Source organism: Erpetoichthys calabaricus, chromosome 4, assembly GCF_900747795.2.
Source record: "Erpetoichthys calabaricus chromosome 4, fErpCal1.3, whole genome shotgun sequence".
Classification (NCBI taxonomy): Eukaryota; Metazoa; Chordata; class Cladistia; order Polypteriformes; family Polypteridae; genus Erpetoichthys; species Erpetoichthys calabaricus.
The window spans coordinates 185,339,155-185,365,147 of NC_041397.2; the positions used below are offsets into that span (position 1 = coordinate 185,339,155).

Sequence of the window (25,993 nt, forward strand, 5' to 3'; positions counted from 1 at the left end):
TAGTTCGGTACTTTGATTTGGCACAAATTTGGCATAGTAGTTTACTGGTCCTAAGAAGGCTCTCAACTCCTTCTGACAAGTGGGAGCTGGAGCTTCCTATATGGGTTTAACTTTGTCTGCTGATGGATAAATCTCCTTACTGTTTAACACATGACCCAGATACTCAATTTGCATCTGCCAAACTCACATTTTGTCTTTTTCACCCTTAAACCACTCTCCCGGAGACGCTCTAATACCTTCTGAAGATTTACTAGGTGCTTTTTTGCAGTTTTCCCTGTAACCAACAAGTCGTCCAGATATAGCACAACCTTTAGGTCTTTCATGAGATTCTCCATTATCCTTTGAAAAGCTGAAGGCACAGAACTGACCCCATACGGTAACCTATTGTAAACAAACAATCCCTTGTGCGTATTAATGGTTACATATTTTTTGACTCTTCATCCAATAGCACCTGTTGATAGGCTGAGGCTAAGTCCAGTTTTGAGAAAATAGTCCCACCACTAAGCGTGGCCATTAGCTCCTCTATACGTGGCAGGGAATAAATCTCTGTGGTACATGCCTGATTTATGGTTAACTTATAGTTTCCGCACAAGCGAATTGAATTGTCCTTTTTTAAAACGGGAACCACTGGAGCTGCCCATTCGCTATGTTTCACCGGTGAAATGATGGTGGCTTTCTCTAACCTATCCAACTACTCCTCCTCCACTCTCTCCTTCATGGCAAAGGGAAGTGGGCAGATTTTGTAAAACTTAGATGGAACTTCAAGGTTTACTATTATTGTAGCCTTAATACCTTGCAAAGTTCACAACTCCTCTTTGAAAACATCTTTATAACATTCCAACACTGCCCTAATCGATTCAAGATGTGGTTTATCATTTTGATTTATAATTTTAATTTGCCTCCAATTTAATGTAAGTTTATGGAGCCAGTTTCTCCCACATAAGGCAGGACCCTCGCCCCTAACTAGTTTTTCATTTTGTTCTTCATAGTGTACCGTTGCATCCCATTTTCCAAGAACAACAATTTTGTACCCTGTATATGTTTTTAGTTTTACATTAGTAACTTCCAAAGTCTTTCCAGGGAACATTTCCTTAAATAACTGATCAGGCATAGTTGACACAGCAGCCCCAGTGGTTTTTACCATTGCAACGATGACACTGCCTCTTCCCCATCTGACCGAGAAACTGCATGCCAACTTTATGCACTGTACTCAAAGAGGCGTCCTGTCGCCTTAGCTGCTGTGTCTCTCTATCTGCCGTCTCCATGTTGAGCGCAATCTCAAATGCTCTCGCAAATATCAGATTAGTTTCTGATAACATCCAACTCTGACAAACCTCACTCCGAATCCCACTCACAACTCGGTCTCTCAGTGCCTTGTCCAAATTCACCCCAAACTCACAATTTACAGCACATTGCTTCAGCTCTGCTGCATACTGAGTTAATGTCTCACTGGCCTTTTGACTGCAGTGATTAAAACAGAATCTCTCCACAATTATCAGTGGTTTGGGCTCAAAATGATCCTTTAGTATTTCCACAATTTGCACAAAAGTTTTGTCCTTGGGCTTCAAAGGCTGCACTAAATTCCTCAGTAGTCCATAAGTGCTAGCACCCATTACACTTAAGAGAGTGGCGACCTGTTTATCTTGTGCTATGCTGTAAGCGACAAAAAACTGCTCCATGCATTCTACATATGCCGACCATGATTCGGTGCCAGGCTTACAGGCTTAAATTCGTCAATTCTACCAAGATGAGCCATTTTACTCACTCTGTGAAATCTTCGTTATGACTCTTTAAATCTTCGTCGCCAATTTTTGTGATGTATCAATTCAGTATCACAAAGATAGTCAGACATGCTGCTGTTTGAAACTTATGTTCTCTACGTTACTTCTTTATTGAGCCACACCCCCAAACACCTTTTTGTAACTTTTTAGCTTCCAACTAAGGCAACTCCAAATTACCAAAAAACACAAACATACAGTCTTAGTACACCACAAGTAACATATAGCCTTTTCTAACATACATCTTCCACGAAGCTTAAGCAAACAAGCTTCAAGAACTTTACTAATTAAATGATGACCACCACCATACAAACAAGAATGCTTATCAGGTAAAGCCACAATTCTTAATTCATTTTCTTTTAAATGTCACTCCCAAATGAATTCTTCATTGATGCCCAGGTTTTGAGCTGAGGCACAAAATTAATTTTTCTTTGCTTTTTTGATAGCTGGTAAGTTTTAATTTCATTTCATATATTTTTTTTTCCTTTGTGTATCAATAATGCTTCAAGTGATTTGTCATCCTTTACTTAACAGATTATAAAATCAATAAAATACAATAAATGTTAAGAAAATAACAGCTACTAACATATGCACTTTACAATGTTTTGGGTGCATACGAGTATGTGCACCAAGAATTTCAATGTAGCAATATTGCACCTGCGTGGTGCCTCTATTCATCATTGGTGAATCCCCAGTATTCACATGATACCATGCATCGACATGAATACTTTCTACAGTGACCAAAAATCTGAGGTTGTCATTTTTTTAAGGTAAGTTATTATTATTTTTTTTTTAATTCAGTTTAAAAAGTTAGCTTTGGGTTTCCATACATCTTACAATTATGCCATTCAAATTTGGAACATGTTATGTTTTGAATGGCTGCTACAAGACATTAAGGTATTTATCAAAACATTTACTGTGGTGTGTATTTGAGTGTAATGTTTATTTCTTTCATATTAACATTGCCATACTGTTTATATGAATGCACCATTTATTTGTGATAAGGAGTTTATTTGCATGAATACAGTAATAGTATCTTATTTTTACTGGAAATATCGGTGTAATTTTCACTCTAGCCTGTACATAAACGTTGTCACACTCTTGTTATTTCAAATATAAAAAAATCCATCCAAAATAAGATTACAGTTGTTTTTCCAATATTTAATAGGTAATTCTTGCTTTATTTATTTGAGATGACCCTCTTGTAATTCGCTTGGTATTTGTTTGGACTAGCAGTAATTTGTTAGCCTTCACTAGGCAGTTAAATTCATCATTTTGCTTAGCAACTAAGAATAAAAAAGGAGTTGTATTACTTCAGTTGTGGCCAGTTTAAAGTTACTTCCAATTTATTTTGCAAATAATATCTATTTTTGGAGCCATTATCTGGGTACTATCTACTGAACTTTAATTATTTTTTTAACCCCATTCTGGTTGAAAAATAATTTTATTTCTCACTGATTCACAGACTAGAGCAGTGTTTGCCAAGTGCTTTCAAAGGTGGCATCCCACTAGCTTCAGAAATTCTGTTCAACTCCCAACATAACAGCCACATGTATTTGCTTACATAGCTAGATTTTGGATTTTAGAAGTACATAAAAGTCTGGTTTAGATTTATAAATACATTTCTAATGAAACATTTTCTACAGTTAGTGAACCACATGTGATTGGTGAGTTTTATAGATTTCTTTGATGTTAAGTTGAATATGAGACAATTTATTTCACATTTCGTCAGGAAGCATTTTTAAAATGTATGCATTTTATTGCCTTTAAGTTCAATTCAAATTAGGTGTAGGACTGTTCTCATCACTATAGCACATACATCCCATTTTCAAAAACTTCTTACATTATAAACATACTTTTCTTTTTATATGTTTTCCAGGATTGTTCAAAGAAGGTGAAGACTTAGACTTACATGTATCCTCCTGTGTAAAACTTACAGTCTTCTCCTTCTTAAAGACATCCCTTCACTCTGCATTTTAGGACAGGTTTTTCCATACCATTTTCTGCTCTTGGATGTACAGTTGTGCTAAGAACAGATTTTAAAACACTTCTCTGGCACACTAAAAGTATTGCTTTGCCCCTAATCTTGTCACGATTCACCCTTGGACCTAAGGTACTTAAGTTAGTGCTGTTTTGTGGTGCAGCTGGATAATCCAATAAGCAAAAACTGAATTTCTTTCTCATTAAAGGCAATAGAAAATAACTGAGATCTTTCTGATTTTCTTTTTGTTGTTATAATTTGTAAAGCTCAATTTTAAAAAGCCTTTTCAATGTCAGCAAAGTTTAGTCATTTTAGCTGTCTCAGCCAACACATAGTTTCACACATAGGGTGAACTTTTTTGCTGTAACTATAGAAGTGGAAAATAGAAAAACTTTATTTAGTTCAGTTCTGTATAGTATTCATTAATTGCAGGCTCCTGCCCATAGAATTCAACTGGCTTTGTCTATTGTTTATTGGCTGATTTTTGTCTTTTTTTTAACACAACTATCAGAAAAAAGAAGAATTGATTAATGAGTGCCTTCAATGTGTTTGAGCAATCAGAAGTGATTCCTACTGTGTCATAATTTGACTGTTGTTTCTATCTTTTTTTAATGGTTCCTGGAACTCTAAAAATAATTTATAGTATAGATTGTTTTATGGGTGTTTTGACACTTAGGAATCTAATGGTCATGTTTATTTTTTGTTTCGACTCATGTTTACTTATGTTAGTAAGTTATTTTTTGCATTTATTTTTTGGATTGTCCTGTAGTGCTATCTTAGTCTTTCTATGGGCACCACCATTTTGGGATATTAGTGGTTGCTATGTGGTTTGTTTGTTATTATTTTCTTTACAGAAGATAAAAATTAGATCATTACCTTTGCGACACCCTTCGAGCAATGGTCCAAAACCCAGTTTGGAAAGCTGTGGTCTTCAGTTAGATGAACACACTAACCTGTGAAGCAGACTTCCAAACACTATTAGAGCTGCCAAATGTTCGTACATTTCAAATTCTGCTTAAGTCTTATACCTATAAAATTACTTTTAATTAGTGCAGAACTGTGTTACTGTGGTTGATGCTGCTGCTGCCTTGCAGCTCCTCTTGTTTATGTCTGAATAATTGACAGCAACAAGCTCTCCGCTTTGAGAGTACTGTATGTGTATGATTGTTCCATCAAATGGAATGGTAACATTCTAAGCTGTTTCTAACCTTTGCCTCTGATTTTGCTGAGATAACTTTAGGGTTTCTTTCACTCTATGATGGAGAAAGTGGCTTCAAAGTATGGATTTTTTTTTGATCTTTTTATATAATGTCACTATTTAAATTCCTGTTCTAATGTTGCTTACATTTTTATTCTGTTTTCTTCTACCTTGACTATTTTTAAGGTAAGTTGTAGTTTTTCTGATTGTATAACATTCCAGTTATTTTAACCGGAGTTAATTTTATACATATATGAGGCTGCCATATGTAGTTTGCCGTTTTACTGCAGATACCCATGGTTGTTGTACATGAGCTTAATTGCTTATTGATTTTTAACATCATATAAACCAAACTCAAGATAAGTTACCAAACCATATTTAAAAGTGTATTAACTTTTGTGAAGAGTTTACAGGAAAATCTAAAAGGGTTTTTGCCTTTGGAAAATTTACAAGTATATATTGAACTAGCTCAAAAAGCATCGTACATTAAAATGCTAATTGGTCAAGCAGTCATAATTCATATCAGAAAAAAAAATACGTAAGCAAGGTACAAACAAATTTAAACAGCTTAGTGAGAGGCTCAGGAGCAAAACTGGCAATGTGGGCTTTACAGAATCTCTATCTATGATACTCAGTATAGCAGGTGAGACGAGAAAATGAGATTTACAGTATTTGGTATTTGGTACAACGCAGCTCTTGCTTAAAGGTAAAGTTTTATATGTCATCAGGGAGTAATTTGGACTAATGCCTCCTGTACTCATGTAATAGGTTTATTTTATACCACAAGAGCAATGATGTACTGTACATTTTTGAAAGATGAACATGTAGGTTAGTTGAAAACTGAGAGCATAGTGCAGGGATACTCAGCTCCAGTTCTGTAAGTCTGCAGTTGCTGCAGGTTTTTTCTTTAACCAAATATTTAATCAGAACCCATTTATTTACTACTGTTTTTTGGGTGTAGCTTTAGTTAACTAATTTCTTATGATTTAGAACTCTTAATTGCCCAATTTAGTTTTAAACAGTTCTTTTAAGGTTTTAATTGTTTCCTGTTTTCTTAATCAGCCATCAGTTAATAATGAGGTGCAAATGACAAAAGAACCACCAACTCTCCAGTTAACGTCTTAACCTGTGTATATGCATCATGAAGTATCTGTCGTAATATAATGTTTTGTAATGATTGAGAGAAAAGAGAATGACTAAGAGGTACAAATCTTCTCCAGACCACAAAATATATGGATAATGTTCTCAGAAAACAAAAAAACTACAATGTGATCAAGATTTGTCTTGTAAGAATGAAAGCACTTGCATGCCATATAATTAAATACCAAGTTTCATTATTTGCTAGGCTGGGATTCAAATTATGAAACTGTTTGGAATGAAAAACTGCAGCCACCCAAGATCTCTAGGACCAGAGTACTCCAGAATAGTCGGTTTGAAGAGCATATGACAGACCAGGATTACCAATTTACTAGATAGTAGAAATAGTACATTGTGCTAAATATGAACAAATACAGAATTTTTGCTGACAAAATAAAATCCATGCTGGCATGAAAACACTTTCACAAGCATTATTAATAATCAATCACTGAACAATAACAGAGTAAAAATTGCTTTCCTTAATAAGGTCAGGTCAGGTCAGGTTAGGGAGCATGAACTGGAACAGCGCGTTTCCGCACTCACCACATGACAAAACAGCTCGGGATCCTGGCTGGCAACCCCCCTGGCAGACACGTGGTCCAGTCCCACCTTCCAGAAATGACCATCTATCTGCTGCATCCAGGTGTTACGTGGCCCTTGGCCTGGTCCTCAACAATTAGTATGCTGCAAGTCCGGATTACCCTTGGGGAATCGAGCCACATGGCCATAGTGCTATAACTGACACTCCCTCACAATTCATGTAATGTACCTTATTTGGGACTCCGTGAGCAACCATTCATTTGACACAAAGTCAAACAAGCGGTACCCAAGGATTCTCTGGAGAGACACAGTACCAAATGAATCCAGTCTTCATCTCAGGTCACTGGATAGCGTCCATGTCTCGCAATCATATAGCAAGACAGGAAGCAGAAGGACTCTGAAGACTTAGACCTTCATCCTTTTGCATAGATATCGGGAGCATCACATCCCTTTCCAGCGACCTCACGATCCCCCTATGCCCTCCCAATCCATCCACTGACTTCATAGGAAGAGTCACCAGAGACATGAATGTCACAGCCTAGGTAAGTAAACCTCTCAACAAGGTCAACACTCTCTCTCTAGACAGACATACTGTACCTAAGAGGTCATTAAATACCTTTCTTTAATGTTTTAAGTACAATAAAACAAGTAAAATGTAGTGTGTTTGGAGCTATATCAGAGTTTTCCATTTTGTGTGGCTTCTCTAATATTAACTAACCTGTCCCTTTTTTACTAATGACTAGTGAAACATGCAAGGTCTTGCATGCTTTGTGACTCAAAACATTAATCAAACAATGGGTTACTGGTGTCTGGTCTATCTCAGTTGTTATTAGATCGTTGTCTGTCATCATTGGAGAAAATACAGCAATATAGATTTAAACATTAAGTAAACTGAGAGCCATGCAACCACAACCTGTGCTCTAAATTATTTTGGCTATGAATTGCCTGTATTGAAAATGCAACACCACGAGATTAGTATCAAAAGGCTTTCTGGGGAAAAAGGACAAGCCACAATAATATATACAGAACATGCAGACTACATACACTGCACAACTTAAACACAATACTCTGCGGCCTTCTCGTGCTAACCACCATGCAGGCAGGTGATTGCAAAACAGCATGAAGCCAACAAACAATTAAAAAATAATTTTCTAAATATACTGTACGTTCTTTCCAAATAAGGGATCTTTCTTTGAAACAGAAATATTGTATGGCTGGCTTTTTTTTTCCACAAAGTGGAAGGAAAACGTATAAGGTTTCATCGCTAACATTTCAACAATTTCACATAATGAAAGAGCAATAATTTCCTAGATGAGAAACTGTAGCATATGATGGAAATGTATAAGCTACTGCTTAAGAATACAAAGTTGAGTGGTGTTTAAAAAATGTTATTTTAATAATAAGTTACTGTAAATTACCCCTTAATCCAGAAACTCTACTCACACCACAAAAAAATAAATTACACCAATAACAAAAATCTGCATGAACCTATGCACAGTTAAGCATAATCATTATCAGTGGTTCTCAAGATCAGTTTCGAATGCTCACTATGGCTGCAGTTTTTTTGGCCAACCAAATTTTGTTTTTAATTGGACCCCTACCTTAATTAACAAAGCTCTTATTTTTTAGATTCTATGTTTTGGTGTCAAGTGAAATGTAGCCATCATTTATGTACAGTATGCTACATTATGACAGCTTAGTGTTTTATATTTTCTTGATTTTTAAAATTATCACCATGTTCTGCTTATTTATCCTTTTGATACTGAAGTAGCTACAGTCTTTCAGCACTCTGAGTCTCCTTTACCCCGGTATCTACTCTGCTCATCATTAATCATTATTAGGATCCTATTAAAAATGAGAATTTCACAGAACATGTGAATTAATAGCACAATGACAATGATGCAGACATAGGGAAGACTGTACAGGCTTAGCATGGACAGTGACCACAGTGGTACTAAAAGAAGCAAAGACGTATGCTGATAATTTTCTTCCAAAGGGCTGGCAACTTGGTTTATACTTTGTGCCTGACCATCTAAGAAAGAGCGTGAATCTGTCAAGAACTGGAAGGAGATCAATGCAGTTCCTATAGCCCATCAAGTGGCAGCAAAAAGCTCAGACCTGGAATAGGTGGAACTCTGCTGCATAGGAGAGAGAACTGGCTGACAAAAAGGTTCTTCAGAAATGCTGGTATGATGGCTAAAACTAACTCTGTTCAGACTCTTAATTGAGTCTGGAGTTATTGAGAAAGTGGAAATTTGAGTAAGTGAGAGAGAGAATGAGATATAAAGTAAGGCCTGTCTAATATGGTCTAAGTGCAACCCTGGATTAACTGTTAAGAAAAATAAGCGTGTGCTTAAGGGACTAAGAGAAGGGGCACCACAGTGTATTTTTCCTTAACTATCATGCCCTCAACTTTTTCTCTGCCATATCTGACTTTAGTCATATTTTTCATAATTGTCCTTACTTAATTGTTAAAAAAAAAACAAAAAACTTTTTCTTTGCCAGGGTGAGTGACTAGAGTTTAGACATTTCTTTGAAAATGTGCTACTGTATCACAAGAGTTCCCAAACTTTTTTCAGCCGCAGACCCCTTTACCAAAAACTTTTAAAACCGTCGACCCCCCTAATTACATGCAATGGTTTTTCATATTCGCACTTGCTTTGATATGTTCGATAAGACAATGAACAGACATGTTTATGCTACATGTATTTTCATGCATTCTTACGTGTGACTCTTTTAATGATACATTTTACCTTTTCGTTCGCAAATTTGGTATGTAATGTGTTTTTTTTAAATGATTTTACTTCTTAATTAGGTACCTATTGGAATCATAGATATTTTGAAGTAACAAACAAATAGCAGTAGTAAGGGGGTCTATTTTTGCTGTCGTTGACCCCCAAATTTTTTCATTGAAACTATCGACCCCTAGAAAGTTCAAATCGACCCCAGGGGGTCAATATCGACCACTTTGGGAACTCTTGCTGTATCACCTTTGTTTCAGTTTCATGCATAGGAGGTTCACCTCTGTTGAATGTAAACACAGCTGACTAGGTCTTTGTAGCGTTTAACTCAACAGACCCTTAAACTCTTTATTACTTCTTCTAATGATTCTTCACATGTAGAGCTTTGCTTAGAGCATCAGTTGACCTTAATGCAGCCCTGCCTGAGTGGTTTGCAAATGGGTAAAATGTTTTTTTTTTATGTCATTTCATGTTCTTCCTTTTTTTTATCTCAATTTTGTGGTGGATGTTGGGACACACTGGTGGTAAGAAAGTACCAAGGTGGAGATGACATGACCTAAGAACAGCAAGAGTAAATGCATTGAATATTCACATTGAAGATCCAGGTGCTCTATTAATGCCATATCTAAAAGTGGTCCCACAGCCAGCCCAACTGATAATCAGTTGTAAAAACTCATCTTGCTCAACTAAAATCATTTGTCTTGCAGTCTCTACCTGTCCAAAAAGAGGGTACAGCATAGCAGCATAATTGTACAAATATGGCAGTGTGAAGGATGCATAAGAATTGAAATATTTGAGGGAACTAAGTAATCAAATTAACTAAATCTAGCTAAATATCAAACTGGGCATGGATGTGAAGGACATACTAGACTGGAAGGTGAAGGTGTCAAAGGGATGTGGCAATTGAATGGTCTAAAAATAAAAAACTAGTAATCAGTTAAAATGGAATTAAAATAAAATAGAAATACAGAAAATGAAAAATAGAAATTTATAAATAAAATTAAAATAACACTGAAATAAAATTAAAAATAAAAAAACAGTTTAAGTCAGATTTAAAAAAGGAAAGAAAGTGTGAGTGATTTACAGTATTTCTGAATCCAAAAAATTAGATACTTGTGTTCATATAACACAATGTTTTATACTGGTGGCAGAACTGTCCATCAGGAATGTGTTTGTTCAGAGGATTAGTCATAATTAATTTAACCTTAATCCCACAGGTTCATTTAACCTGGGCAAACCCACAGATCTTTCTAGGAGGTTAATTGGTTTAGTGTTGGCACTTTGATCTTTCATTTTTCCACAAGGCAATAGGCCTTTGACATACAGTATATATTTTGCTCCATATGAAACAATAAAGTTAAAATGGAATAGTGGTTCCCGCTTTGGACTGCAAACCCGCTTCTGACATTGTCTGACCATAGGCAAGTCACTTCACCTATCTGTGCTCCAATTAGAAAAACAACAGAAATGTAACCAGTTGTATCCCTCAAATGTTGTAAGTTGCCTTCGATAAACACATCAGCTAAGTAAATGTAAAAAAACAGAGCCCATCTAGACATTGTCAGATAACTGGAATTCTTGTCATTGGTGAAAACAAAGAATATATATCTTGCTGTCTGTCTAACTAAAGCATCCATTGACCTAAGGCCTATTTTATAGCTAGAACTTTCATTTTTCCCACATCATAATTTGCTCAGTGGTAGTTAGTTTACATAAACCCATGTTGCTGCAGTCAAGGTTGCAATTATAGAGAAATCTCTTAAGAGAAAACATCACCCACTTTGATACTGGAGACATCTACTCCAATTCAGAACGAAGTGTAACGTCTGCATGTCTAAAAACTGATGCAATTTTGAATGCTTCTTTTAAATTCACAAAGGCTTCTTGTGCCTTTGAATTCCATTGAGATTAATTACGAATGTGTGATTAATAGAACTAAAATCCTTAATAAACCTTCTGTAGTAGCTGAAGCCGGAAAAATGTACAAACTTGTTTAACCGAATGAAGGGGGTTTCCGTTCGTGGATTGCTTTAGTTTTTGTCTGATCCATGCTATGACCTAGTTGGGTAATATGTTGAGCACAAAACCAAAGAGAAAATTTGTGAAATCCGCACTTTTCAAGTTTAGCAAACAAATGAGATAAAATTTCAGGAAGAAGGAATATATGGATGTCAACATTAGGAGACAAACTTAGTGTAAACCAATACATAAGTTCCAAGAACATCATAGAAGTTATCATTAGCAAAAGACTGGAGAGAGAAAACAAAAATAAAAATAAAGGAGTTTAATGGAATTAAAATTGTACTAAAGAATGAGGTTTTATAATGGAGAAGCAGGAAGGACACTAATATATAAAAACACTCATTTATTTTCAGTTAGGCCTTTGTTGTTTGTATGAATAAAAAAATAATTGAGATTTTACCTACAATCTGGACCTTCTTTAATAACTGAAGGTTGTAACTGCTGCTGGAACAACATGAAATTAAACAGAACATGATACAATGGAACCTTGGTTCACAAACGTCTCGGTACACGTACAAATCGGTTTACAACCAGAAAGCTCGCCAAACTTTTGCCTCGGTTCACAATCACACACTCGGTATATGAACAAGCCAGTTTCCCTTTCGGTTTGTACATGTTCAGTTTCTCCCTGTGCATTTCCTGTGCAGCGAGCAAGAGAGAGAGAGCGAGAGAGCGCGACACACACACACACAGGTACGTGAGAGAGAGAGAGACGCACACACACAGGCAGCGTGAGAGAGAGAGAGAGAACTGGACTCATAAGGTAGAGAAGGCAGTTAAAAGGAAGGAAGGAAGTTTTCACTTCTGTTTACAGCGATCGGTTTGTAGCATGCATTGTTGCAATGTTACTTTTCTTGGTGGTTTATTAAATTACGGATTACGCTTCGCCTTTCGCGGCTTCACTCCATCACGGATTTTATATGTAAGCATATTTAAATATATATCGTGGATTTTTTGCTGGTTCGCGGATTTCTGCAGACAATGGGTCTTTTAATTTCTGGTACATGCTTCCTCAGTTGGTTTGCCCAGTTGATTTCATACAAGGGACGCTATTGGCAGATGGCTGAGAAGCTACCCAACTTACTTTCTCTCTCTCTCTCTTGCGCTGAATTTCTCTGATCCTGACGTATGGGGATTGAGCAGGGGGGCTGTTCGCACACCTAGACGATACGGACGCTCGTCTAAAAATGCTGAAAGATTATCTTCACGTTGCTATCTTTTGTGCAGCTGCTTCCTGAAACGACATGCTGCACGGTGCTTCGCATACTTAAAAGCTCAAAGGGCACGTATTGATTTTTGATTGAAAAACAAACTCTGTCTCTCTCTATCTCTCTCTCTCTCTCTTTTGCTGCTCCTGACGGAGGGGGGTGTGAGCTGCCCCCTTCAACAGCTTTGTGCCGCGGTGCTTCGCATACTTAAAAGCCAAACAGCCCTATTGATTTGTTTGCTCTTCTCTATCTCTCTGACATCTGCTCCTGACGGGCACTCCTTTGAAGAGGAAGATATGTTTGCATTCTTTTAATTGTGAGACGGAACTGTCATCTCTGTCTTGTCATGGAGCACAGTTTAAACTTTTGAAAAAGAGACAAATGTTTGTTTGCAGTGTTTGAATAAAGTTCCTGTCTCTCTACAACCTCCTGTGTTTCTGCGCAAATCTGTGACCCAAGCATGACAATATAAAAATAACCATATAAACATATGGTTTCTACTTCGCGTATTTTCTTATTTCGCGGGTGGCTCTGGAACGCAACCCCCGTGATGGAGGAGGGATTACTGTATATATATATATATATTTGCAGCTGGAGATCCACGAAGGGAGAAAAAAGAATCACGTATCATAAAATAGTTTTTTATTCCTGAGCTTTCAACCCCTATCAGGGTCTTCATCAGAGGATAATGCTTAGACTTACAAGAATCAAAGGCAATATATAGCAACACATTCAGTGGGGGGGGGGGGGCTGGGGGTATGGAGGTGACTAAGTCCGTATGATCAAGGGGGGGGGGGTTGTATAGTTTATTTATTATGCACATGTTCTTCTTAAGTTGGCATATGCTGGATTTATGTCCAAGTGTCTGTTGATGGCGTTTTCATCTGATAGCCAAGACTCGGCCAACTCTCTGGCACTTTTAGTACTGGCCTTAAATTTTACTTTTACATTGTCCCAGTTGAATGTGTGTCCTGTCGATTTCGTATGTGCATAGATCAAAGATAGTGCGTCCTTTCTTCTGACGGCGTTGCGATGTTACTGTACACGTGTTGAGATTCTTTTTGACGTTTGTCCTATGTATACCGCTGAGCAAGAATTGCATGGAATACTATAAACTGTGTTTCGTGTTTCGGCTGTCGATTTCTTGTTTTAGCATTAAACAGGACCGTGCGCAGATTGTTCGTGGGTTTGTGTGCTATTCTGATGCCCCACTTGGTCAGGGTGCGTGCTGTGCCTTCTGACACATTATGGTGATAAGGGAGTGAGTGCCAGGTGGGGTGGGGGCTGTTTGCTGATTCATTTGGCGTCTGCTGTGTAGACTCCGATTAATGAATCGACAGCAACGCCGTCAGAAGAAAGGACGCACTATCTTTGATCTATGCACATACGAAATCGACAGGACACACATTCAACTGGGACAATGTAAAAGTAAAATTTAAGGCCAGTACTAAAAGTGCCAGAGAGTTGGCCGAGTCTTGGCTATCAGATGAAAACGCCATCAACAGGCACTTGACAGCATATGCCAACTTAAGAAGAACATGTACATAATAAATAAACTATACAGCCCCCCCCCCCCCTTGATCATACGGACTTAGTCACCTCCATCCCCCCAGACACACTGAATGTGTTGCTATATATTGCCTTTAATTCTTGTAAGTCTAAGCATTATCCTCTGATGAAGACCCCTGATAGGGGTTGAAAGCTCAGGAATAAAAAAAATATTTTATGATACATGATTCTTTTTCCTCCCTTCGTGGATCTCCAGCTGCAAATATGCAAACTGTATCACAGACCTTCTCTTCCATATATATATATATATATATATATATATATATACATTAACAGTTAAAGGTTTTAGAAAACCACCATTTTTCTGTTTTCTTTTTAAATATAAGCAGTTCAAGACCAGCGAATAACCTGAAGTGGTACAAAAATAAGCAATAAATGGTTAAAAAAAATCTTGAAAGTTGATGCAAACAATTCCTACAGGTGTCCCAATGTCTGTTGATTACTTGAACACTCTGTATATTTACAAGCAGTGATGGAAGAAACTGTCTTGTTACACCCATCTGAAACATTATTTGACAATATTACACAGTATGTTGCTATCATAATTCCAAGAAAAAAGCAGCTAACAAAGGAAGACAGACAATTACAACCTGTATACGAGAGATATAAGAGAAACTGCAAAAAACGTCAAAGTGTCTATAAGTGCAGTTTCATACACCATCAAAAGGATCTTGGAAACTCTGACAGGAACAGGTCCAGAAGACCAAAAGCCACAACAGAACCAGAAGACATGTTTATGAGAGTGAACAGCTTGCATGATAGGTGCCTCACAGGACAACAGCTTCTTTGATCTTGCATTGATAGGAATTTTGCAAAGAATGACTACTTCTCCAGAAAACTCAGTTAAATGTATCAGGGCCTGCTGTACAGTTTTTCAAGAGTGTTTTCTCCACGCACACATGCACTCATGAATCAATAAATGGACCAACATGTCTGAATCACTACTTCAATATGACTTCTTGAAGCTTCAGATGGAGTTGTCTACAACACATAGACTCATCCATGAATCAGTGCCAAGATTCATAAAAGAGGTTGCTTTTTATGTCTTTTTGCAGTTAATTTTGAGTGAGCAATACTTCTACTAGAATATGATATTGATAAATTATTGAGCCTGCTTCATATAGTTCTATCTTTTGGAGGCTGGAAACAATTAAAGACAGCCATATTTTAATTTGCATGCTCATATATGTATTACCAGTGGCGGCTCGTAGCTAAAATTAGTGGGGGTGCTGCTCCAGAAAATTTTTAGCCTTTGTTTTAAAATTGTGTAAAAGGAAACAAACATGCATAAAAAGAAAATTTATTCAGAAACCGAAAAAAAAATGAATCAAATAGAATAGCTGGAAGCAGGATAATAATCTAATTCTACACTTTATCACATTCAAGAATATGGTACACGGTTTTTAAGCACAACACACGCGGAGTAAAAAAAAAAAACACTGCCTTCCACCAGCACGCCAGGGTCGGCACTGCAAGAGCGACAGTGCTATCTCTCCCTCGCAGCCTCGCGTGCAGCTTCCTATGTGCGCATGCGCACAACAGCCAAACACCATGCCGCTGGAACTGTGAAGTGCACAGTTCCATACAAAGATTTTTGTATCTTTTTCATAAAGTGGGGGATGGCTACTGACATTAAGCTTAAGGATTATATATTGTACAAGTATAAAGAAAGAATTAAAGAAAAAAGGACTCATTATATTAAATGTTATCGATAATATCAAGTGGAAATAGGGGGTGCTGCAGTTCCACAGTGCCTATATGCAAGCCGCCACTGTGTATTACCTAAAAAGCACATAGTTTTTGTCAAATAAATAAATTGTTAAACCAAAAAGTTGTCTGTTAGCATTAACTAATTATAAATTCTTAATGCATTTCTCCAGCCATTTTCCTAAAGTGACTATTGAACCTATCGAACCAGCTTGTAGTTGGTGAATATTTTTGACAATACCAAAAACCATGCATACCACCTACAACTGAACACCAGCAAAACCAAGGAACTGGTGGTAGATTTTAGGAGACCCAGGCCCCTCATGGACCCCGTGATCATCAGAGGTGACTGTGTACAGAGGGTGCAGACCTATAAATACCTGGGAGTGCAGCTGGACGATAAATTGGACTGGACTGCCAATACTGATTCTCTGTGCAAGAAAGGACAGAGCCGCCTGTACTTCCTTAGAAGACTGGCATCCTTCAACATCTGCAGTAAGATGCTGCAGATGTTCTATCAGATGGTTGTGGCGAGTGCCCTCTTCTACGCAGTGGTGTGCTGGGGAGGTAGCATTAAGAAGAAGGATGCCTCACGCCTGGACAAACTGGTGAGGAAGGCAGGCTCTATTGTTGGCATAGAGCTGGACGGTTTGACATCCGTAGCAGAGCAACGGGCACTCAGCAGGCTCCTATCAATTATGGAAAATCCACTACATCCATTAAACAGTGTCATCTCCAGACAGAGGAGCAGTTTCAGCGACAGGACTGCTGTCACTGTCCTGCTCCACTGACAGACTGAGAAGATCATTCCTCCCCCAAACTATGCGTCTCTTCAATTCCACCAGAGGGGGTAAACGTTGAACATTATTCAAGTTATTGTCTATTTTTTTACCTGCATTTTTTATTACTCTTTAATGTAATATTTTTTGCTGCTGGAGTATGTGAATTTCCCCTTGGGATTAATAAAGTATCTATCTATCTATCTATCTATCTATCTATCTATCTATCTATCTATCTATCTATCTATCTATCTATCTGTCTATCTATCTATCTATCTATCTATCTATCTATCTATCTATCTATCTATCTATCTATCTATCTATCTATCTATCTATCTATCTATCTATCTATCTATCTATCTATCTATCTATCTAGACTACTCCCTCAAAAGTTATCTGTCTTGTATTTGTAAAGCATGTCAGATGATGCCATTAGAGTTAAAGATCTTATGGATTGGGGAACCATTTGTCCATTTTTTTTAATATATCTTATGTGATGTATTTTATAAGACAACTATTAGTATGAAATGCCATTTGAATGCTACTATTAATCTGAAATGTTGTATATATGTAACTTGTGTATTTTATTAGGCTGCAGTATAAACAAACATTTTTGCTAAATACCGTGGTAGCTCTGTGAATAATTCAACAAACAGGACCTCCTTGCTTCCATTGTTGTCTGCTGAGTTAATGAACATAGATATCATAAAAATATTTTTCTGCTGCCAGTATTGCCACATGTACAGAGTGCAGTGAAATTCTTACTTAAATGTCAAACTAACACTATTATTTTTAAATATTATGATACATAGAAAACAATAGTCTTGTTATCTTGGTTTTACCCAACTGATTTTAAGTAATAAGCTTTTGACTCTTTATTCATGTAATTTTTTCTTTTTTTCTGAAAATATGAATTCACTCAAGGTATGACCAAAACATATAATAGACTCGGATAAACAATCAAGGCCTTGGGAAAATTCAATTAGCACATTATAATAAGTGATAATGAGGCAATGAGGAGTTGGCTTTGAACATTCTTAATTGTTCATTATTTATGAAATGTTAAGATGAAATGCATTTTATATTTTTAAACTGTTTTGTTATTCTTAGAAACTATTTTTAACATAGATATTGTTGGATTTGTAATCTTGTTAAAAATGAAAAAGGACCTCAGGTAATGTATTTCAACCTTGAAAAAGCTAACATTTCAAAGAAAGACACTATACATAGACTGAATAATTTGTTACTTGAATAATGTCCATTCTAAAAATCTCATTTGTCCTCTCGGCTGCTTGTTCTAATTTCATTCTACCCATGTCTATCACTATTTCCTGTTGCTGATTTCTCTATCCATCCCTTCAACACTCTCACCTACTTACTATACATATGCTTTCCAGACCAAACAAAATGCATGCTATTTGTGAGTTTGCTGTTTGCTGTAGAATGAGCTTTGTGTGACCATTCAAATTCCATCCAGTCTACTGATGTTGAGTCTCTATTTATAAACACTCCTCATGTCAAAGAATTTAAACTCTAATGTAAACTGAGCTTATAGGAGCCTATTGGAGCTTTATTAATAGTCAACTACCCTGATATTTTTTGTATTGCTGGTTAATAATTCTCCTAGATGTAAGTTTACACATTCTCCATTTTTGTAGATGTTTTATTTTTTTCTGGATATTTCAGGTTTTGTTTGTGAATCCCAAACACATACAGATTAGGTGAATTAGCAAGTCTAAATTGCTTAAGTGTGTTGAGTATGCTGCCCAGTGGACCAATGCTTTGCACATGTCACAGTTAAATAATATAATACCTTGTGCTCTTAAAAATTACATTAGATATTGTATGAATAAAAGACATACTGAAATTGTTTATGTATTTTAATTTAACTTTTTATGCATTGTAAAGCAGTTGTTTTTAAATACAAAAAACTGTCTTACAGCGCCATACAAAAAGCAAGTGTTAAAACAGCATTTAACAGACTTTATCCATTACATTGGGGAAAAATAAAACTTATCTAAACAATAAGATAAACTTGACTAAGCACTGCTTACTTCTTCTGGGGCTAATTTATTCTTCTATCTTGCCTAATCCAGTTACTATTTGGAGCAGAGATGTCTGATTAGCCTTTTCTCTTCTGCAGATGAAAGGCTGATTATATGAACAGTAACATCAAATCAGAGACTACCACTTATTGCTTACATAACAAAAAGCTTTTATATGCTGTGTCAAATCTCATGCAGTTCTTTGGTGCAGAATGCAATTACAGGCAGGTTGTTTAATAACAGATTGTTTTAGATGTCACTCGGTAAACAATATTTGAGGCTATAAACACAGTGTATGTCTCATATCTCTCTGTTTGTATACATGCAAATCCATTTTAGATCTTTTTCACTCTCCTTGCAGAAGTATTCAAGATAAATATAATCCAGAGATGCTAATGTATAATTACAAAATGTTTTAACTTTATTCTGCAGGCAAAGACTACTACTGGACGAGTTTTAATGTCTTTTCCATGTCTAAACATTTACTCCTGTTGCATTAAATGATACAACTAATGCAACTCAATATAATATTGATTTTTCTTTTAACATTATGGGAAAAGATCACTAATTCAAATAGAGCAGCAAACTAAAGTGACTGGGGCCAACTGGAACAATATAACTGACATTGTAAAGAATAAGCTAAATGGAGCAATGCAAGCAACCTCATAATCCCCATTTTGCAATATCTGATGAGTATAATGGAACAATTTACTTCTTTTTATATAAAGGACATTATAAACCAGTAATTATAACATTGTCATATACTGTATAAATGCTATGATTTAGGTTAAGTGGATTAGTACTTTTATTATTTATATAAAGCATTCTAATTTAATATAATCTAGTCATATTAATAAAGATGCTAAACCATTGTCCATTCATCAGTTTTGCAACCCACTTTCTCCATTTCTGGGTGGCAGGAGCTGATGCCTTTGCTGGCTGCATTGGGTAAGAAGTGGAAGGCATCATGAGGCATATTAACACATTCACGCTGGGACAGTTTGGAGTCGACAGCATCACTGCCATCTTTGGTATGTGAGATAGAAATCCTGGTTACTCCGAAAAAATGGCACTATTACACATATTAAGAACTTATACAGTACCTTGCAAAAATATTCATCCAGTGTTCTAGAAAGTTGATTCTGTTCATCAGGACATAGTTTTTTTTTCCGAGGGAGGTATGTTTCATCACTCATCCAAGTGACTTCCTCAGTCTCAGTTATAAAGTTATAATAAAGTTATAAACAGTACCTTTGCATAATGACTGAAACTAGCACCATTGACTAACAGTGGGCCATGTGATCAATGATATGCAAATTGTCCATTGATCAATGGCCATGAGTACCATTCACAGAGAGTTGGGGAATGGCTGCAATCACAGCATTGTAAGATGGTGAAAGAGGTACCCTTAGGCCCCCTCCTCGGTTCAGAGATGGTTATTCCTTTTTCATGTAAATGACCTCCTTGACTCCTCGCTCAAACCAGCATTCCTCCCTGTCAAGGATGTGCACATCTTCATCACTGAAAGAGTGACCACTGTCCTGTAGATGTAAATAGACCGCAGAGTCCTGGCCTGTCGAGGTAGCTCTTCTGTGTTGTGCCATCCGCTTCGCCAGTGGTTGTTTGGTTTCCCCGATGTATAATTTACGGCAATCCTCCTGGCACTTAACTGCGTAAGCTATATTACTCTGTCTGTGCCAGGGCACCTGATTCTTGGGGTGGTCCAATTTTTACCGTGGCGTGTTTTGGAGTTTGAAAGCCACCGAGACCTGGTGTTTTGAAACTATGTCCAGATGAACAGAATCAACTTTCTAGAATTTCCTTACCTGGATTATTCAGCATACATCGAGACATTCATCCAGTGTGTGTCTTGTTTTATTGCATTGCATATTGCAATATTGCATAACAACCTGGAATAAAATTGGATTTTTAATCGGTTAGCATCATTTGATTTATACTATATGGAACTTTGAAGGTGTAAAATATTTTTTATTTTGACACAAATAATAGTTAAGGCAAAAAAACAGAAATTATGAGTGTGTATAAGTTTATCATCCCCCAAAGTGAATACTATGTAGAGCCACCTTTTACTGCAGTTCCAGCTGCAAGTCTCTTGCGTAATGTCTCTATTAGCTTAGCACATTGTGCCAGTGGGATTTTCGTCCATTTCTCAAGGCAAAACTGCTCCACCTCATTCAAGTTAGATGGGTTATGTTGGTGTACAGCAATCTTCAAGTAATGGCACAGATTCTCAATTGGATTGATGACTAGACTTTGCTTATGCCATTTCAAGACATTTAAATGGTTCCTGTTAAACCACTCCTGTGTAGCTTTAGCAGTATGATTGGGGTCATTGTCATGCTGGAATGTGAACCTTCATCCCAGTCTTAAATCTCTTGCAAACTTAAATAGGTTTTCCTCAAGAATTGCCCTGAATTGAGTGCAGTCCATTTTTCCTTCAATCTTTGCCAATTTCCTGTCCCTGACAATGAAAAATATTCCCAGAGTATGATGCTGCCACCACCATGCTTCAGTGTGAGAATGTTGTTCTCGGGGTGGTAAGAAATGTTGAGTTTGTGCCACACGTGGCATTTCCCATTATGGCCAAAATGTTACATTTTAGTCTCATGTGACCAGAATACCTTCTTCCATTTATTTCTGGAGTGTGCCACATGCTGTAATATTATAAAATGCCACTCTATAGAGTGTACACCTTAAAGTGGTCCTGTGGACAGATATTCCCAACACCACTGTGAATATTTGCAGCTCCTTCAGTATTATCCTTCATGTCTTTGTTACATCTCTGATTAATACTCTCCTTGCCCTGTTGTTCAGTGGACTCCATTATCCCAGCTTGAAGATCTTGACTTTGCTGACAACCTAGCTGCCCTTTCCACAAAATTACTCCATTTGCATGAGAAGACTAACAGACTGCACATCTTTGCCAAGCAAACAGGCCTCAACATTATTGCTTCTTAAACACAAGTGATGTGCATAAATCCCAGTGCACCTATCAGAGTAAGTGATACTCCACTCGAATATGTTGAGGAGTTTACATATCTTGGCAGTCTTTTTAGTAAGGTTAATACAGCACAAAAAGACACCAGAGCAAGACTTGAGAAAGCACACAGTGCATTTGCAAGACTTCAACCTATCTGGAAATCCAAACAGTATTGCCTGAGAACAAAAGTCAGACTTTATAATGTCAATGTCAAACCTGGTCTTTTGTATGGCTCTCAATGCTGGTGTGTTGTAAAGGGAGACATGAATAAGATTGACACCTTCCACAGTGAATGTCTCAGGAAGATCTTTCATATCTTCTGGCCTGAGAAGATCTCTAATGAAGACCTTTACAAGGAAACTAGGGGCTAGAATGTGGTGTTGGAGGTCAAGTGCCGATGCATAGGATGGCTTGGCCACATCCTCAGAATGGACCAGAACAGTATACCTATGGTTGGTCTAAGATAGACACCAACTGGGAAGGCAAACAAAGCTGACCTAAAACAACTTGGTGGCAAACTGTGATAAATAAGATGAAGTAGATGGAACTAACATGGGGTGAACAGGACAAGATGGAGGCAAATTGTCAACACCTTATGTGCTTTTCGTCACGAAGAGGATTAATCTAATCTAATCGAATCTATTCTGCCCGGTCCATGAGTTTAGGTGAACGGCCTTCTCTTGTCAGATTTATAGTAGTGCCATATCATTTCCTTTTCGTTATAATGGATTTTTATAACCCAATCCTGATCTAGACGTCTCCACAACTTTGTCTCTGACCTGTTTGGATTGAAGTGATGTTGAAGAGTCAGGAGCCTTTTGGAATGGGTCTATTTATACAGATATCACATGACTGATCACATGACATTTTGATTGCACACAGGTGGACCCTCATCAAGTAATTTTGTAAATTCTGAAGTTAGTTTGTTAGACCAGATCTTTTTCAGGACTTTCATAGCAAAAGAGATGAATATACTGTACATGCACTCTCAACTTTTCAGTTTTTACTTGTTTATGTACAGTATATATATATATAAAGGTAGTTTATTTTCATTCCACTTCAACAATTTGGACAGTATTGTTAAGTCCATTACATAAAATCCAGATTACAATGTGACAAAACAGGATAAACACAGAAGGGGATTAAAACTTTCACAAGGCACTGTACACTCCAAATATGTACTGTATTTCTTGGGCTAGGATTTACAGTAATCCCTCCTCCATCGCGGGGGTTGCGTTCCAGAGCCACCCGCGAAATAAGAAAATCCGCGAAGTAGAAACCATATGTTTATATGGTTATTTTTATATTGTCATGCTTGGGTCACAGATTTGCGCAGAAACACAGGAGGTTGTAGAGAGACAGGAACGTTATTCAAACACTGCAAACAAACATTTGTCTTTTTTTCAAAAGTTTAAACTGTGCTCCATGACAAGACAGAGATGACAGTTCTGTCTCACAATTAAAAGAATGCAAACATATCTTCCTCTTCAAAGGAGTGCGTGTCAGGAGCACAGAATGTCACATAGATAGAGAAAACAATCTCTAGCAAACAAATCAATAGGGCTGTTTGGCTTTTAAGTATGCGAAGCACCGCGGCACAAAGCTGTTGAAGGCGGCAGCTCACACCCCCTCCGTCAGGAGCAGACAAAGAGAGAGAGAGAGAGAGAGATAGAGAGAGACAGAGTTTGTTTTTCAGTCAAAAATCAATACGTGCCCTTCGAGCTGTTAAGTATGCGAAGCACCGTGCAGCATGTCGTTTCAGGAAGCAGCTGCACAAAAGGTAGCAACGTGAAGATAATCTTTCAGCATTTTTAGACGAGCGTCCGTATCGTCTAGGTGTGCGAACAGCCCCCCTGCTCAATCCCCATACGTCAGGATCAGAGAAAGTCAGCGCAAGACAGAGAGAAAAGTAAGCAATCTAGCTTCTCAGCCATCTGCCAATAGCGTCCCTTGTATGAAATCAACTGAGCAAACCAACTGAGGAAGCATGTACCAGAAATTAAAAGACCCATTGTCCGCAGAAATCCGCGAATCAGCAAAAAATCCGCGATATATATTTAAATATGCTTACATATAAAATCCGCGATTGAGTGAAGCCGCGAAAGGCGAAGCGCGATATAGCGAGGGATCACTGTATATACATTTTTGTGGCCTACATAAAATTTAAACTGAACAATAAAAAATGCAGCACAAATATGAATAACATTTTTAAAAGTTTATTGATAAATTTCATTACAAATGGGTTGATTGACAGATGCTATTTAATGTAAAATATGCATCTCTGAGTTATTGGAGAAAAACTAAAGGTCTGTTAAGAAATTATGAAATGAATGTTTCAACATGAATAGCACCACACTGATATATTTTTTTTAATTTTTCTTTAAAGGAATGCAGTTGATGGGAACAAGAAGTTATATGCAATATATGATACAAGGTATGGTTTATTTTATGCAATATTTTAAAAGTACTACTGTGATCTAATTTAACAACTGATAAATCTGGGATATTTGTGCTGATTTGTTAAAGGTACTTAATTTATGTTATATATTAAAAGTATTTGCAAGTTATTTCAAAACTCTACCTCTGCCATGTGCCCTTAAATTATACAACACCTTCCTCAAATTCTTTTTCATTAGTTACAATAAAAATGTGAAAATCAAATATATAAAACAGGCAAAACAAATGCATAGAATAGATTAAAACTGCCTAGTACCCTAGGTCAGTATAAACCAAAGAATGGTTTAACATTGCAAAGTATTCCAACTTTTCAGAATTTGTTTAGTACACGATCAGCAAAAATATGATCCTGGAAATGTTTTATGCTAATGTAAATGAGGCCTAACACTCCATGGATGTGACTACCCTAGGTAGATCTGTCAGTCTCATCACCAAATATAAACTAGTCAGTTATCAAAAGGGCTGCAAGAAAGTAAACAAAGAAAGTTGAGGAGGCTCTGTAGGATGGCCGGAAAGAGGCAAGAGTGGAATATACTTTATGAACCGCATGGTGATAACTTTAGGGGACGTAGTCTGCATAAATATCTACATGAATATTAGGGCATGCACAAAGACTGTGCAGTGTTTCTTCAATAAGAAAACATGAATCACTAAGAATCAAAAATACCTACTGAAGAAAAGCTCATCAAGTACATTGTGCAAATGGAGAGATAAAGCCTATGCACATATTTAAACTATTTTAAGCTAATTTTTAGGATTTTTCATATACTCTAGTAATCTTGAACACAATAAAGTGATGGAGGGCTTACCCAGTTCCAGACACATCATACAGGCCCAGTGATACTGTATACTTACAAATCTGAAAGTGAGGCATTGGTACACACTTGTCATGAATTAGTGTTTATATATCTATGTTATGTAAGCTTGTATTGATTTATTTTTTTTATTATTTGTTCATTATTATTCTTGTCTAATTTAACTTTTTTTCTTGTAACTATTTCTTTGAAATCTTGCAAAGCACTTTGAGACACATTCTGTTTATGAAAATGTGCTATACAAACATTGCTGTTGTTATTTCTTGTCATTCCAAATCAATCAGAAGAGGAAAGACTAAAACTCTAATCAATTAAAAGGAAGAGAGTGTGAAATATCAGAACTGTTCATAATATTTAAATCAGTCAGGAAAACAGCTAATAGCTGGAAAAATAGCAGAATGTTCAAAAAGCCTAAGTGGCAGAAAACAGCCCTTTAAATTTATAGTCTAAAATGGCGTTGAAGGACTTTAATATTTCCAAAACATGGGGAAGATCATTGCAGAAAGATGACATAAGCACAAATAGACATTGTGGTGGTTTGTATTATGTATATAAAATAGGACTAAATAACCTTTATAGAGGAACACCATCAGCCGGTGCCAGGTGAGATATATTATAGAGAAGAAAGGAGAGGGACAACTGTGCTTCAAGCGCTGTCATTGTACAAAATTCAGTTTTGGATGCGCCACAGCTCTGGACATTTTTTCCTGATGTTATCCCAAAAACGCCCTATCAGTTTAGTTTAATGTTGCTGAGTGACAGTATTTTTGCGGGGAAGCTCTTTATTAACAAGTCATTCATTTTGCAAAAACACAGTCATCGTTGTTTTGATGTTTGATGTGACCCGATGTGTGTTTTTTTTTTTGGCTTGGAAAACAAAAATATCCCAAGCCCCTGCACAATAGTAGTATAGATACCAGAAATAGGCATTCAATCAATTCTAGTACAATACCACTTGGCAAACTGATCAACAAACTGTAGGCATACAGTACCTAACAGCATAATCTATATATCA

The 25,993-nt window shown here is 36.8% G+C and overlaps 1 protein-coding gene across 3 annotated transcripts in view; it reads left to right on the forward strand.

The window, feature by feature from the left end:
* The window catches only part of gabrb3 (gamma-aminobutyric acid type A receptor subunit beta3), a 458,372-nt gene that overhangs the window by 103,596 nt on the left and 328,783 nt on the right, over nt 1-25,993 (forward strand). For all 3 annotated transcript variants that reach the window (XM_051927197.1, XM_051927198.1, XM_051927196.1), the window contains exon 2: nt 24,093-24,140. In XM_051927197.1, coding sequence (XP_051783157.1) covers nt 24,093-24,140 — 48 coding nt within the window. The remainder of the gene's footprint in view (nt 1-24,092; nt 24,141-25,993) is intronic.